The sequence below is a fragment of the Pseudochaenichthys georgianus genome, chromosome 8, assembly GCF_902827115.2.
Source record: "Pseudochaenichthys georgianus chromosome 8, fPseGeo1.2, whole genome shotgun sequence".
NCBI lineage: Eukaryota > Metazoa > Chordata > Actinopteri > Perciformes > Channichthyidae > Pseudochaenichthys > Pseudochaenichthys georgianus.
In genome coordinates, this window is record NC_047510.2 from 17,605,406 (window position 1) to 17,618,795 (window position 13,390).

The 13,390-nt window shown below is 42.4% G+C and overlaps 1 protein-coding gene across 1 annotated transcript in view; it reads left to right on the plus strand.

Annotated features, from left to right (window-relative positions):
• The window catches only part of shank1 (SH3 and multiple ankyrin repeat domains 1), an 82,634-nt gene that overhangs the window by 47,189 nt on the left and 22,055 nt on the right, over positions 1 to 13,390 (plus strand). The window contains exons 12-15 of the mRNA XM_034089360.2: positions 3,840 to 3,961; positions 5,061 to 5,209; positions 6,501 to 6,614; positions 7,293 to 7,368. Of these exons, the coding sequence (XP_033945251.1) occupies positions 3,840 to 3,961; positions 5,061 to 5,209; positions 6,501 to 6,614; positions 7,293 to 7,368 (461 nt within the window). The remainder of the gene's footprint in view (positions 1 to 3,839; positions 3,962 to 5,060; positions 5,210 to 6,500; positions 6,615 to 7,292; positions 7,369 to 13,390) is intronic.

Consider the following 13,390-nt stretch of genomic DNA (forward strand, 5'->3'; position numbering starts at 1 on the left):
CATGTTTAGTTAATCCCCAATGAACACACACATCACTGATTATTGCAAAATGACACTCCTGGATTGTATTGTCTCCTTCAGAAGTTATCTAGGAAGGTATTGAATGTATTTTACTAACTTGTATTTCAGTACGATTGAGCTTGGAGAAATGATTAATGCACAGATAATGGATATTTACATTGCACAGATAGAAGCTTGAGCAATTTCATCCCTGTGATTAATATGCAAATCATACAATTTGAAGGGGACTTTTACAATAGAATGCATAACCTTTATCTACCTCTAGTGGTGAACAGTTCTCACTACAGATTATACAGTGGGGCAAAAAAGTATTTAGTCAGCCACCAATTGTGCAAGTTCTCCCACTTAAAAAGATGAGAGAGGCCAGTAATTTTCATCCCTGGTATACCTCAACTATGAGAGACAAAATGAGGAAAAAAATCCAGAAAATCACATTGTCTGATTTTAAAAGAATTTATTTGCAAATTATGGTGGAAAATAAGTATTTGGTCAATAACAAAAGTTAATCTCAATACTTTGTTATTTACCCTTTGTTGGCAATGACAGAGGTCAAACGTTTTCTGTAAGTCTTCACAAGGTTTTCACACACTGTTGCTGGTATTTTGGCCCATTCCTCCATGCAGATCTCCTCTAGAGCAGTGATGTTTTGGGGCTGTCGCTGGGCAACACAGACTTTCAACTCCCTCCAAAGATTTTCTATGGGGTTGAGATCTGGAGACTGGCTCGGCCACTCCAGGACCTTGAAATGCCACTCCTTCGTTGCCCGGGTGGTGTGTTTGGGATCATTGTCATGCTGAAAGACCCAGCCACGTTTCATCTTCAATGCCCTTGCTGATGGAAGGAGGTTGTCACTTAAAATCTTTCCTTTACACGGATCAGTCGTCCTGGTCCCTTTGCAGAAAAACAGCCCCAAAGCATGATGTTTCCACCCCCATGTTTCACAGTAGGTATGGTGTTCTTTGGATGCAACTCAGCATTCTTTCTCCTCCAAACACGTCTAGTTGAGTTTTTACCAAAAAGTTCTATTTTGGTTTCATCTGACCATATGACATTCTCCCAATCCTCTTCTGGATCATCTAAATGCTCTCTAGCAAACTTCAGACGGGCCTGGACATGTACTGGCTTAAGCAGGGGGACACGTCTGGCACTGCAGGATTTGAGTCCCTGGTGGCGTAGTGTGTTACTGATGGTAGCCTTTGTTACTTTGGTCCCAGCTCTCTGCAGGTCATTGACTAGGTCCCCCCGTGTGGTTCTGGGATTTTTGCTCACCGTTCTTGTGATCATTGTGACCCCACGGGGTGAGATCTTGCATGGAGCCCCAGATCGAGGGAGATTATCAGTGGTCTTCCATTTTCTAATAATTGCTCCCACAGTTGATTTCTTCACACCAAGCTGCTTACCTATTGCAGATTCAGTCTTCCCAGCCTGTAGTGTTAATTTCGTTGACTAAAACTATGACGAAATATGTTCGTCAACGACCTTTTTTTCCATGACGAAAACGAGACGATGACGAGACGGCACCGACGGCAGTAAACAATAACTGTAACGAAATCATCATGCAATATCGTTGGCGAAAAGTGACGAGACTAAAATGTAGTTTACTAAATAAAAACTATGACAAAATCTCTCTTTACTTTCGTTGACGAAAAATGAGGAGACGAAATATTATCAAAGATAACGTTAAATCTCTGATAGTCAGTTTTTCTCCCAGCAGTTCCATTTCCGGTGCTGCGGCAGAGCTGAGCAGCAGCTGTTTCTGTGCTGTGCGCGGCGGTACATTTGAATTACACCGGGCAGCGGCACAATATGAACTGTCAGGTCTAACTCATGGTCTAACTAACCTTATTTAACAGAAAAATAAAATGGCAACAACAGGGCTTGGGAGCAGTGGTCGCACTCGCGTTAACCGAATACCCCCCCGTCAGCGCGAGTGAGTGATACATTGTGCACTCGACGGATAATAATGGATTATGACGGAAATGTTACGATCCTGTCCGTCAAAATGACTGACAACGAAAAAGTCTAAAGCCACCACTGCTTGGGAGAAAGAAACGATGTGATATTTGGGCCCATTTTCGCTACAATGAGGCAGAGAAAAAAAGCGAATGCATTGTTTTATCAGAAGGGAAGCAATGTGGCCAAAACACAGCTGGTAAAAACACCACAAACCTGACCAGATACTCTCTGCAAAGCGGCTTTCTTAATCATTCAACCTGTGTTTTTCATCAAATAAGGACAAGATAATCTTATTTATTTATATACTAAAATGACAAATTATTGGTTTTGGCTTGACTAGTTTGACTGAAATGTTCTATATAATCTGATGACTAAAAAAGACTCAACAGTTTTCATTGACAAAAAGTAGACTAAAACAATTAGTTTTCTTTGACTAAAATAAGACTAAAATGCTCAGACTTTTAGTCGACTAAATCTTGACTAAAATGTTTACTGTTTTAGTCGACTAAAATAAGACTAAAATGCTCAGACTTTTAGTCGACTAAATCTTGACTAAAATGTTTACTGTTTTAGTCGACTAAAATAAGACTAAAATGCTCAGACTTTTAGTCGACTAAAACTTGACTAAATAAAAACAGGATGAAGGTGACTAAATATGACTAAAACGGAAATTTAACACAGGACTAAGACTAAAACTAAATAAAAAAATAGCTGACGAAATTAACACTACCAGCCTGGTGCAGGTCTACAATTTTGTTTCTGGTGTCCTTTGACAGCTCTTTGGTCTTGGCCATAGTGGAGTTTGGAGTGTGACTGTTTGAGGTTGTGGACAGGTGTCTTTTATACTGATAACGAGTTCAAACAGGTGCCATTAATACAGTTAACGAGTGGAGGACAGAGGAGGCTCTTAAAGAAGAAGTTACAGGTCTGTGAGAGCCAGAAATCTTGTTTGTTTGTAGGTGACCAAATACTTATTTTACAGAGGAATTTACCAATTAATTCATTAAAAATCCTACAATGTGATTTCCTGGATTCTTTCCCCCCATTCTGTCTCTCTAGTTGAAGTGTACCTAGGATGACAATTACAGGCCTCTCTCATCTTTTTAAGTGGGAGAACTTGCACAATTGGTGGCTGACTAAATACTTTTTTGCCCCACTGTATATCCTGCTTACTCGATTGAGCTATACATACGTATGTAGGTTCATAGATTCAAGGTTTATTATCATAACATATACAAAACTACATTGTAATCATCATGTAATGTAGGAACAACTTAGATGGCAGGTTCCTCAACAGTGCAATGGTCCTCTACTTTAGTCTGGGCAAGTGACCATGTTGTGTGATAGGCCATATGAATACCACATCATGGAATAAAACAGCATCATTTATTTGATGTTTAGATGCATTAGATGTATTAGATGCATTACAAATAAAGTTTTAATCATTTTATGAATGTTGTTTTTGAAAACATTTTGAGCTTTTTAAAGCAAAGTAAGTGAAATCACAGAATATACGTAGCTACATTGAAATAATATAGTGTTACATATATGTGGGCGGTGGTGGCGAAGTCCATAGGGACTTGGCTTGGCAACTGGAAGGTCACCAGTTTAAGTCCCGGAAAGACCAAGTGCTACCGAGGTGTCCCTGAGCAAGGCACCGTTCCCTACACTGCTCCCTGGGCGCCGTACATAATGGCAGCCCACTGCTCCTAACACTAGGATGGGTCAAATGCAGAGAAACCGTTTCGTTACATGGTACCTGTACTACGTAATGACAATAAGTTGAATCTATGAATCTATCTATAAACATCTTGAAAGAAATATGTTTTCTCCCCCTTTCTTTGTTTGTCTGTCTCTGTCAGGGCTATAAACATACAGGAACACTGCGGAGCTCCAGTAGTCCCAGAGGGGCGAGGACGCGCTCCCCGTCCCGAGGAAGAATCGGAGACAAGGAGGACCGCAGCAGGCAGAGTCGGAGACAAGGGTGAGGGGCAAACAGCTGGCATCTAATCACAAGATGCTGCTGAACAGGATCAGGCTTGTCTATAAGCTAGGCTGGTTAAAGTATTATTGAGTCTGCAGGTCCCATAAGAGTCCTTAAAATGTAGTTTGGTTTAATTTAGTTTATTTATTTATAGTGTCGTGGACAGTCCCCATCAATGAACTGTCACAAAAACAGTAAATGGAGCAGCTTTAGCCGACATGGCTAATTTCCAGCTGTTGTCCCCGGCCAGATGGTAATAGACACCCTTAAAATCACAATATATCAACAGCATTAGTTATAAAAAAATATAAAATAAAATAAAAAGGATGAAGGACAAGTAGATACAGGCCAAAGGATAAGAGAGGATAAAAGAGAACAATAAACAACACACGTTACTACATACAGTACATGTCACATATAGCACATCACAATCACACAACAGAAACGAGGGGCAACATCCATGATCACAACATGTAACACAACATGTAACACACACGCCATATTCAACACAGACTAGTGTGTGCAGGTGTAGTTCTCAGTGAACCATGTTTTTAAGTGAGCTGTGAAGGTGGTATGAGTTCCAGTTTTGTATTGCTCTGACCGAGAATGATGACTGACCAAAAGTACTCTTCCTGAATGGGACTGATAGGTCGCCACGTGTTACTACCTAAGTCATTAAAGGGTTGTAAAAGTCAATGTTTCATTTTTCAGGTCTTAAATATAGTTTCTATTTTTGTTATCGTGAGAGAGGTAATTCTTCAATGAGTTGTTTTGTAGGATTGGTTAGGGTACGCGGATTATTAAACCCAGCAATAAGCAATAATAAATAAAAAAGGTTTATGTCTGCCTTTTAATAAGTTATTTTACAACTTCTTATAAGGAGAATGCAATATATGTCAAATGAGTGTACACACCTTGTCATAAATTAAACCAATACAATTTGACTTAATAGCAAAAATAGAAACATTATCTCTACAGTCCTAAAGATCGTTCAAATTCAATCTGAAGTTACCAGTTGAACATAGTCATTAAGTCACCCATACCTATAGGGAACTCCAAGTTTTAAACTTCGTTCTGATCTCCTGCTCCTCCCATCCAGGCCTGCCCCTGCCACCACGGCTGCACAGAACGCAGGCCAGCGGAGACGCCTTTACAGCGCTGTCCCAGGACGAGTCTTTGTAGCTACTCGATCACATTCTGCCCAGGGAGAGAGGGAAATCAGCTTTAATAAGGGTGAAAGGGTCAAAGGTGACTATGTTCATTTTCATATCAAGAAACACAGTGTGTATGTGTGCGTGTGCTGGAGCATAATACTGCATTGTGTCCTCCATGTATATTCAAAGTGTTTGTCTCAGTGTGTGTGATTCTGTTTACGCCGGATTTAGACATGCTTAAACTCTTAAAATGTAAAAGTTAACTGAAGGCAGGTTCAGAAACATGCAAAGCAACATTACAGAATCTTTTAAAAATATCTTAAAGTAGAAGATACCTCTCTGTTTAGGTCTTTGGCATCGCTCCAAATAGTTCCTAATAACATCTAAACTGCTGACTGTAGGGGTTTACAAAATGTAGTTAAGATTTACTTAGCAGCTTTTAAGCTAACAGCATTTATTTAAAAATGTTGGACACAAAGCAATATGCTGCATCACAAGAACAGGTACTTTATCTACCTGACATTAGCTAATACTACTGTAGACTGGCAAATATCCACTTACCAAAGCACAATAGTTAAAATGATCATCAAAAACAAACACAGCTGGTATAATGGTTAAAAGAAAAAGTGAAAGTTTAATAAAAATGTAATTTCAAATGGGAAAAATATGTTATTTTGATCAATATTTACCAACTGAACCTTAAAACGTCTTTGTATTTTGCTGCAAATTATATGACGACATTTCTGATAACAGAAGTAACATTCAACCGTTTAGGACAGTTCTAGCTATAACTTTATATAAATCTTCTCATCTCTCTCCCAGCAACAAAGTTAATATATTATTTTTTTCCAAAATGTCAAACTATTACTTCAAGGATCACTTGAAACAACATTAAGTTGACTAGCTTTGATAAACAATGCCTAGCTTATTACTTATACAAATATTACACAAGCCTGACAGGAGATGCTTGTTAAGGAGATCTATCATTCTCAGCCAGACCAGATCTTAGTGTCTTGGAATGAGTTTATAAAATGGCCCTGTCTTAACATAAGTGTAAGGTCTCTATATATGTTTGTATTCAATATCTACAGGTATGAATATGTGTGTGTTTGTGAGTGAGTCTATGGTGTCGCCAGGTATGTATGTCTTGGTGAGTATGTAGGTTTGCATGTCCATGTGTGTATACATAATTTCTTTTTTGTCTGTACAATATTGTCTTTTTGAGTGTGTTCATTTTTAATTAGTGTCTTTGTGTGTGTGTGTGTGTGTGTGTGTGTGTGTGTGTGTGTGTGTGTGTGTGTGTGTGTGTGTGTGTGTGTGTGTGTGTTGGTGCATGTGGTGTTGCCTTTTCCTGACATGCTTCTCTTTCATGCCCACCTCTCTAGTGTTGAGTGTTGGCGAGGGCGGGTACTGGGAGGGGACGGTCAGGGGGCGCACAGGCTGGTTCCCCTCTGACTGTGTGGAGGAAGTGATGCTTCGAAGCCAAGACAACCGATCAGGTGATCACTAGTAGTCACACACACTCACAGACACAGGCTCATCATAACACATAGCATAATTTCAATGAATAAAAAAAAAACGTTAGCCACAAATGTCATATTTCACCTCATATAAACTTTAATTTAGCCTTTCACAAAGGCCTGACAATGGTTAGACATGCTAGTCTTTTGATGAGACAATGTATATTGGAGAGATGCAGGGAAGGCGGATTTAGTCAGTTACCACCAGCTAGCTATGTTACCCATGTTTCTATTATTTATGCTAAGCTAACTGATGGCTGGTTTTAGCTTCATGTATACTCTCTCTAACTAAGGTGAAAAGGGCAAATTAAAAAATAATCAAAATGCCTTTCACAACTTAACTTGGTTGTTTTTGTTGATCTGACAAACAGTCGATCAAATACAGCTGTTCATTTTAAAATGGCATACCGCACATGGAATATAGTCAACATAATCCTCGTTAGGTTAAAGTCGCAGATCTAGTTTAAGTTGATTTGAATCAGAAGACCACATTTCTTGTAACGGTGAAAAACTATCTGTTAAAAAGAGAGATTCTCCTGTGATGGCAGTAATAGTAATAGTAATACAGTAACTGAAAAGTACCTGCTGCATAATGAATCTTTCAAATGGACCTAATGCAGGTCGATCATGCTGATGTCCATGTGATTTTCTGTTTAGAGAGTCGTGGAGAGCGGGCCAAAAGGCTGTTCCGTCATTACACGGTGGGATCCTATGACAGCTTTGATGCTCCCAGGTAAGAGTTACCTTGCCGCCAGCCATCACTGATGTACAGCAAACTGAATGAGTGCCAGTTTTTTCCAAAGCAGAAGCAACCTGCACATTATTCTCTAAGCGAAGGGGCAAAGATGATTAAGGGTGTTGCTTAAGCTCACAGGGCTAGGGGTAAGGGTTAATCCAGTGTAAATTCCCACAGAGTGGTACTTCACCTAACAGAAGGGTATGTGAGCTGGACACAATCTGGACCAATAGGGCTGAGCCAAAAGGCTTTTGGATGCTTCGATGCCTATTGAGTGTGATATGAGGACCAGAACGAAGCATGAAAGGGTCAGATTATGACTGACGTATTCTAGTTAAATAAAGGTTAAGAAAAGAGCAGCTTGACATTCAGATTATTGCAATGTTTGCTTCCATTGTGCACAGAACAGTACTGAGCCAAGAAGGGGTTCGGCTCTTTGCTTAAGTGCATGATGTAACTTGTCCATCCGCCCATTGGGTGATGCTAGTCAAACTGACATCCTTTCATTATGACACAGCTGCTGCAATGTTTGACACACAGCACATGTTGAGACAGGGAGTTGTTGTTACAGTAACATACTGTATTCAACCCTCCAGATGATTCATGCAGTGATTCATTTGTTCCAGTGGTGCTTTGATTTGTTTATTGTGATGTGTTGTGAGTAATTCATGCAGTAGGATGAAGATGTGCGAGGGTTCACTGCGTCAGGTCGAAATGCTGATCCGCCTGCTTTTCATACTGAAGTCATCCTCCAGGCACAGGTTATCCAGCTCTGTTTTGACTAGTGTGTTCTGCTGAGTTTAACATGGGCAGACTGGGCTGATTTCTTCGTATTGGGTTTTAAGAGTAACTTTCCTTTTAGTTTGTCTGCCTTTTGGCCCAGGGTGCTATGCATGCAGTGTTGCCAGGCTGCAGTTTGTATGTGGTCTGAACCTTTTAGCAATGATGAAGGTGGTTTCAGACCACTATGATGATAAGTCTGAAATATAAGTGTTGACCGATGTTATACAATCACCCAGTCATCGTTACTGCCCTACTATCTGAACTGATGCATTGTACTGTAATACTGTGCCATGGTACAAACCATAAAAGTACTTCAAACGCAGCTGAGATCTTTACTTAAAAAAAAAAAAAAAGTCATTATGCGTCTTGTGCTGAAACACACACACCATTCACCTGCAAATGGATTGTATACACAAATGTACACAGCACAGTTAACTTAAGTCTCTGCATGTAACCCACCCTAGTATTATTACACTATACCTGTAGTGGCACCAGCCCTGCTGAAGGGTAGCAGGAGCAAACTCTCAAGGTCCACACTCAAGGTCCACTCTCTTGGTCCGTTCTGGGACTTGAACCCGTGGCTCTCCACTTCTCAAGCCAAGTCCCTACGTACTAAGCTACTTCCGGATCAACTTCATCAGTTTTCATCAGAAAACCGCTTCCTATTCAGCTTTTTGATCATGGAGTCAGAACTGAAACCTCTCTGGATCTTCTGTGGAGTTGGTCTGTTGTCACATGAGCCTGAGTCCTGTGTTGACTATGCGAGTGTGATTTCTCCTCATTAACTCGCCCCAATATAATGTCATTCCCTTTAATGCCTTCCATCTGCATCATGGCGAGCACCTTGTCGCTTTGAGGCAAACTCATTCCAGTGTCCATGACTTGGACTGAACAGAGAGAGAATTATTTACATAGAAATAAATCCACTATCAATCACATCAATTATTTAAACGACATCCCGCCTTCAGCCTCCCTCTTTCTCTCTTTTTCATTCATCATCATCATTCTTTATTATTCCTCAACTTCCTCTTTCATGCCTGCTTTATTTGCTTCTCATGTTTTGCCTCTGTTACTGTGTTTTTCTCTTTCACATGCACACAGTATCAGTTATTATCAACACGCTTTTCATCAACAGTGACATTTAACGCACTTAGGCAAACTTACACACATATGTTTGTGCACACTTGCAAACACACACATCATGGGTAATGAAAGCTGTGTACTGCAGCATAGACTGTGCAGAAACTATTTGTTTGGCCAGGCAGGCAGGCATTGCTGACTCAGAACCGCCTACTTTGTAATATCTCATCTATCCTTTCTTTAATTCGTCTTTATTTGGCCTCCTCTCCCGACCATCCCTCCCATGCTTTCTATTTATCACTGTATATCTAACCCCCTGTACTTTTTAATTTTCTTTTCATCACTCCCTCTCCCCTGTGGTGTCTCCATCTGGAGGTCAGACGGTGAAGGGCACTCTCAGGGAAAGGAGGGTTGGAGAGGGATGAAGAGGTTGGATGAAGGAAGAAGGGCATTCAAGGTTTACAATTGGGTGAAAAGAGACAAATGCATTGTTTTTTGAGAAAACAACATGGGGCGAAAGCGGCTTGAAAGAAAGTCTAAAGAAGTTCACTCAAACTCTAAAGAACAAACCACGACCAATATGGACTTTAAAGGGTGGCAATTATTAAAGTATGCGACTTAGGTTTGTAATGTCAGTTTGGTCCATCACTTTGGCCGTGTCGGATACAACGGATGGATTGCTCCTGCCAGGTTTTAAACAGACATTTATGTTTCGTAGACAATCCTAAAATAACATAGTATTGCCTTCGGTCTGAAGCTAGTTATTGTTCTAATACTCATTAATAAAGAGAGTCTTATCTGCCAATCTCTAATCATAACCTCCTTTCACGCCCAAGCCTTGTTATTTGTTAACACATCTGTGTGGTTCTGTAAACATTTGGCTGCACACAGATTGTTCCACCTTTGCTGTTTGAGCAGCATCTGCTGGCATACAAAAGACTTGTAACACTGCTGCTCATTTCAAAAGAGATGAAAGCTCTGAGCTGATGGTTCAGATCTCTGTCATTGCCGCAGTTGCACGGATCAAACTGTACACAATGTTTACATGCAGCTGCTCCTTCCCCGGGCCGCAGGAGACCAGTACTCTGCTCACAGCGGGTCGAATAAGGACGAGTGAGCACACACAGTTAGGAGCAGGAGGCAGAACACCCTGATGTGCACTGCTGTGGTGGTGTGTGTGTGCCGTGTTAGAGATATGCATTGCTTCTTGTGCAGTATAAAGTTGTTCACCACCATGTACGACTTCACCTTGACTTTTTGGCTAAAATAACGGGATGATCAGGTTTTGCTGTTGTCTGATGGACACACAGATTCACACACACATACAGGACCACCCAGGCAGACATGCAGCTACAATCATGTGGACCTTCTGTTAACATTTTGTTGGTACTCCTGCTCCCTCCCCCATCTCTCTCCTCCTCCCTCTCCCTCTAATTCACCCTATCGCTGTCACTCTTGCTCTCTCTTGACCCTCTCTCTCTTTCTCCTTCTTTGATGCCCTCTCTGTATCGCTCTCTCTCTCTCTCCCCCCCCATCACCCATGCATGCACACATAAACACACAAACACACACACACTCTACACAGAATCACAGCGGTATAGCCCGACATGCAGGGAGAGAAACAAAAAGGCAGAGATGTGAGCAGAGAGGGGACAAGGGGCTGTGATCGTCCTCGAATGCAGGAGGGAGGCAAAGGAGAGAGCAGGAGTCGTAGTGAGGATATGAAGGAGGGAGGGAGGGCAAGTAGAACAAGGACAGCTTCAACATACGTGGAACGAGGCTCTGAGAGATGATGTGAGTGCCTATTCCAGAAAATTGTACCTCTCTCTATCTCTCCCCCTCTCTCTGCGTCTATCTCTCTCTTTCCTCCTCCTCTTCCTCCTCCTTATCCTCTTCCTCCTTCCGCCACTTACCCGCCAGCTGTTTCTCTGTCCACTCTTCTCTTCCTGTCTGCGTCGATGCCTCTCCTCCTCCCCCTCTCTTTTCCTTGCTGTAGCCCCTCATTCACGCTTTGTTTACATCAAATGTGAGGGTAGTGTGTGCTTGTGTGTGTGCATGTGTGTGTGTGTGAGTGAGTGCATGTTAGAGGTTGGTGGGTGAGGTAAGTTAAGTGTGTTTTAAAGGCACGTGCGGTCGGCTACAGTAGAGGGAGGAGATGTGTAATGTTACATAGCAAAGGTGTGACTTGTCCTGTATCAGTATGTCACGTGACGAGGGTGAGGATACCTGTGCAGCCTCTACAACTTCAAGACCCTCCTATCAGACCTTTTGAATATGTTGTATCAGATGGGACTGTATTCCAAAAATCTTATCTCAGTCACATCCGTTTTTATGAATGGGAAATCATGACAGGGAAACATGGGAAGAGAGAATACTATACATGTAAAGGAAGTGGAGGGGTTAAAAGAACAGATGAAAGTGAGGGAGAGGATGGACACAGAGGAAGTGTACGTGCTGTTTGTGGTAGTGTATGAGATGATTGGATGTGGATTTGGACTGTGTGTGTGTGTGTGTGTGTGTGTGTGTGTGTGTGTGTGTGTGTGTGTGTGTGTGTGTGTGTGTGTGTGTGTGTGTTTGGGCATCAAACCCCCCCTGCGTACAAACCCAAACACCTCTCACTCTCTCTAAATTATCTAATTTCTCTCTCTCCTTTTTCTTAACCCACCTTATTCCCCCTCCCTTTCCCCCTGCTCCTCTCTCCCTCTTGCTCTCTCTGTGTCGCAGTCACAATGAACCATCTCCATCTCCCTCTCTCTCCCATTCCTCCTCTCTCTCTGTCTTAAGTATGAAGAGGTTGGAAGAGCTCGGCCCTCTCCCTTTCCCTTCTTCCATCTCTCTCTCCTCCTCTTCCTCCTGTCCTCCTCCTCTCTCGCGGCTCGCGCTCGCTGCTGTCTCACTGGAAGACGAGAAGGAGAAGGAGGAGGAGGAGAGGGAGGGGAGGCAATGGCGATGGGGGCATGCGGCGAGGAGGATCTCTCCCTCTCCCTCTCCCTCTCTTCTTCCTGGCCGTCGCTCGGCCCTGTGAATAGGAGCGTCTGGTTCATTTACAGGTACCTGCCATGGCTTTTTATACCCCCCTACCCTCCGCTCGCGCTCTCCCTCTCTCCCTCCAGTTGTCTCTGGAGATGGGGGGCGGAGAGAGGGATGCGTGCATGTGTACATCATGGATGGCAGGGCAGGGTATATTAGAGAGATTGACAGATGTTGCAGTGCATGCTTGCAGACAATGAATATGTTATATACAGTGTGCCTTAATCTGAGTGTGTGTGTGTGTGTGTGTGTGTGTGTGTGTGTGTGTGTGTGTGTGTGTGTGTGTGTGTGTGTGTGTGTGTGTGTGTGTGATGCATGTGCAAAGACGGACTGCTGCTGCTGCACAGCTCGGTGTTGAGCAGTGCAGCCGCTCTATGTTTTGCTGTATGAACATTTGTGTGTGCCGTTTCTCTCTCTCTCTCTGCTTTAAATTGCTCTCTGAAATACGTCCTCTAGCAATGCTGCACAAGTGATGCTTGCTGTTTTTACAGATGTTCACATTGATTGTGTGTTTGAGTGGCTGCATGCATATGTTTGTGTGTGTGTGTGTGTGTGTGTGTGTGTGTGTGTGTGTGTGTGTGTGTGTGTGTGTGTGTGTGTGTGTGTGTGTGTGCCTGGATGGTGTTTGCTGTTGTCCATAAAAAATGATGAGGAATGGGAGGGATTTCTCCTTTTCTATGTTGGACAGTTAATTGCATGTGTTCTTGTGTAATATCATATGTGGTGTGTATGTTTACCAGAATGTGTGTGTGTGTGTGTGTGTGTGTGTGTGTGTGTGTGTGCGCGTGTGAGACAGAAAGAGAGAGAGGGAGCGAGACTGCCGACAAATTGGAAACAGCTCATGGTGAGAGAGTTTTAACGATGCAGCATGCATGACAAGTTCCAGCTCCTTTCTGACACCTCTACGGAAGCCTGCGTGGCCAAATCTGTTTAATATCTCGGCTTGAATCTCTTTACTGTGCTGGTTTGTCCAGCTCAGATACTGACACAACTTTAGGTTGCTAATAAGGAGGATGCAACGCTGAGTGGCATTTCCCCTGGATACCAGTTTAGTGGCTGCTGGATCCTAGCGAAGATGGTGCGTTCAGGTGTCACCTTGTAAAGACAGTTTCAAAGTTTGGCAGAT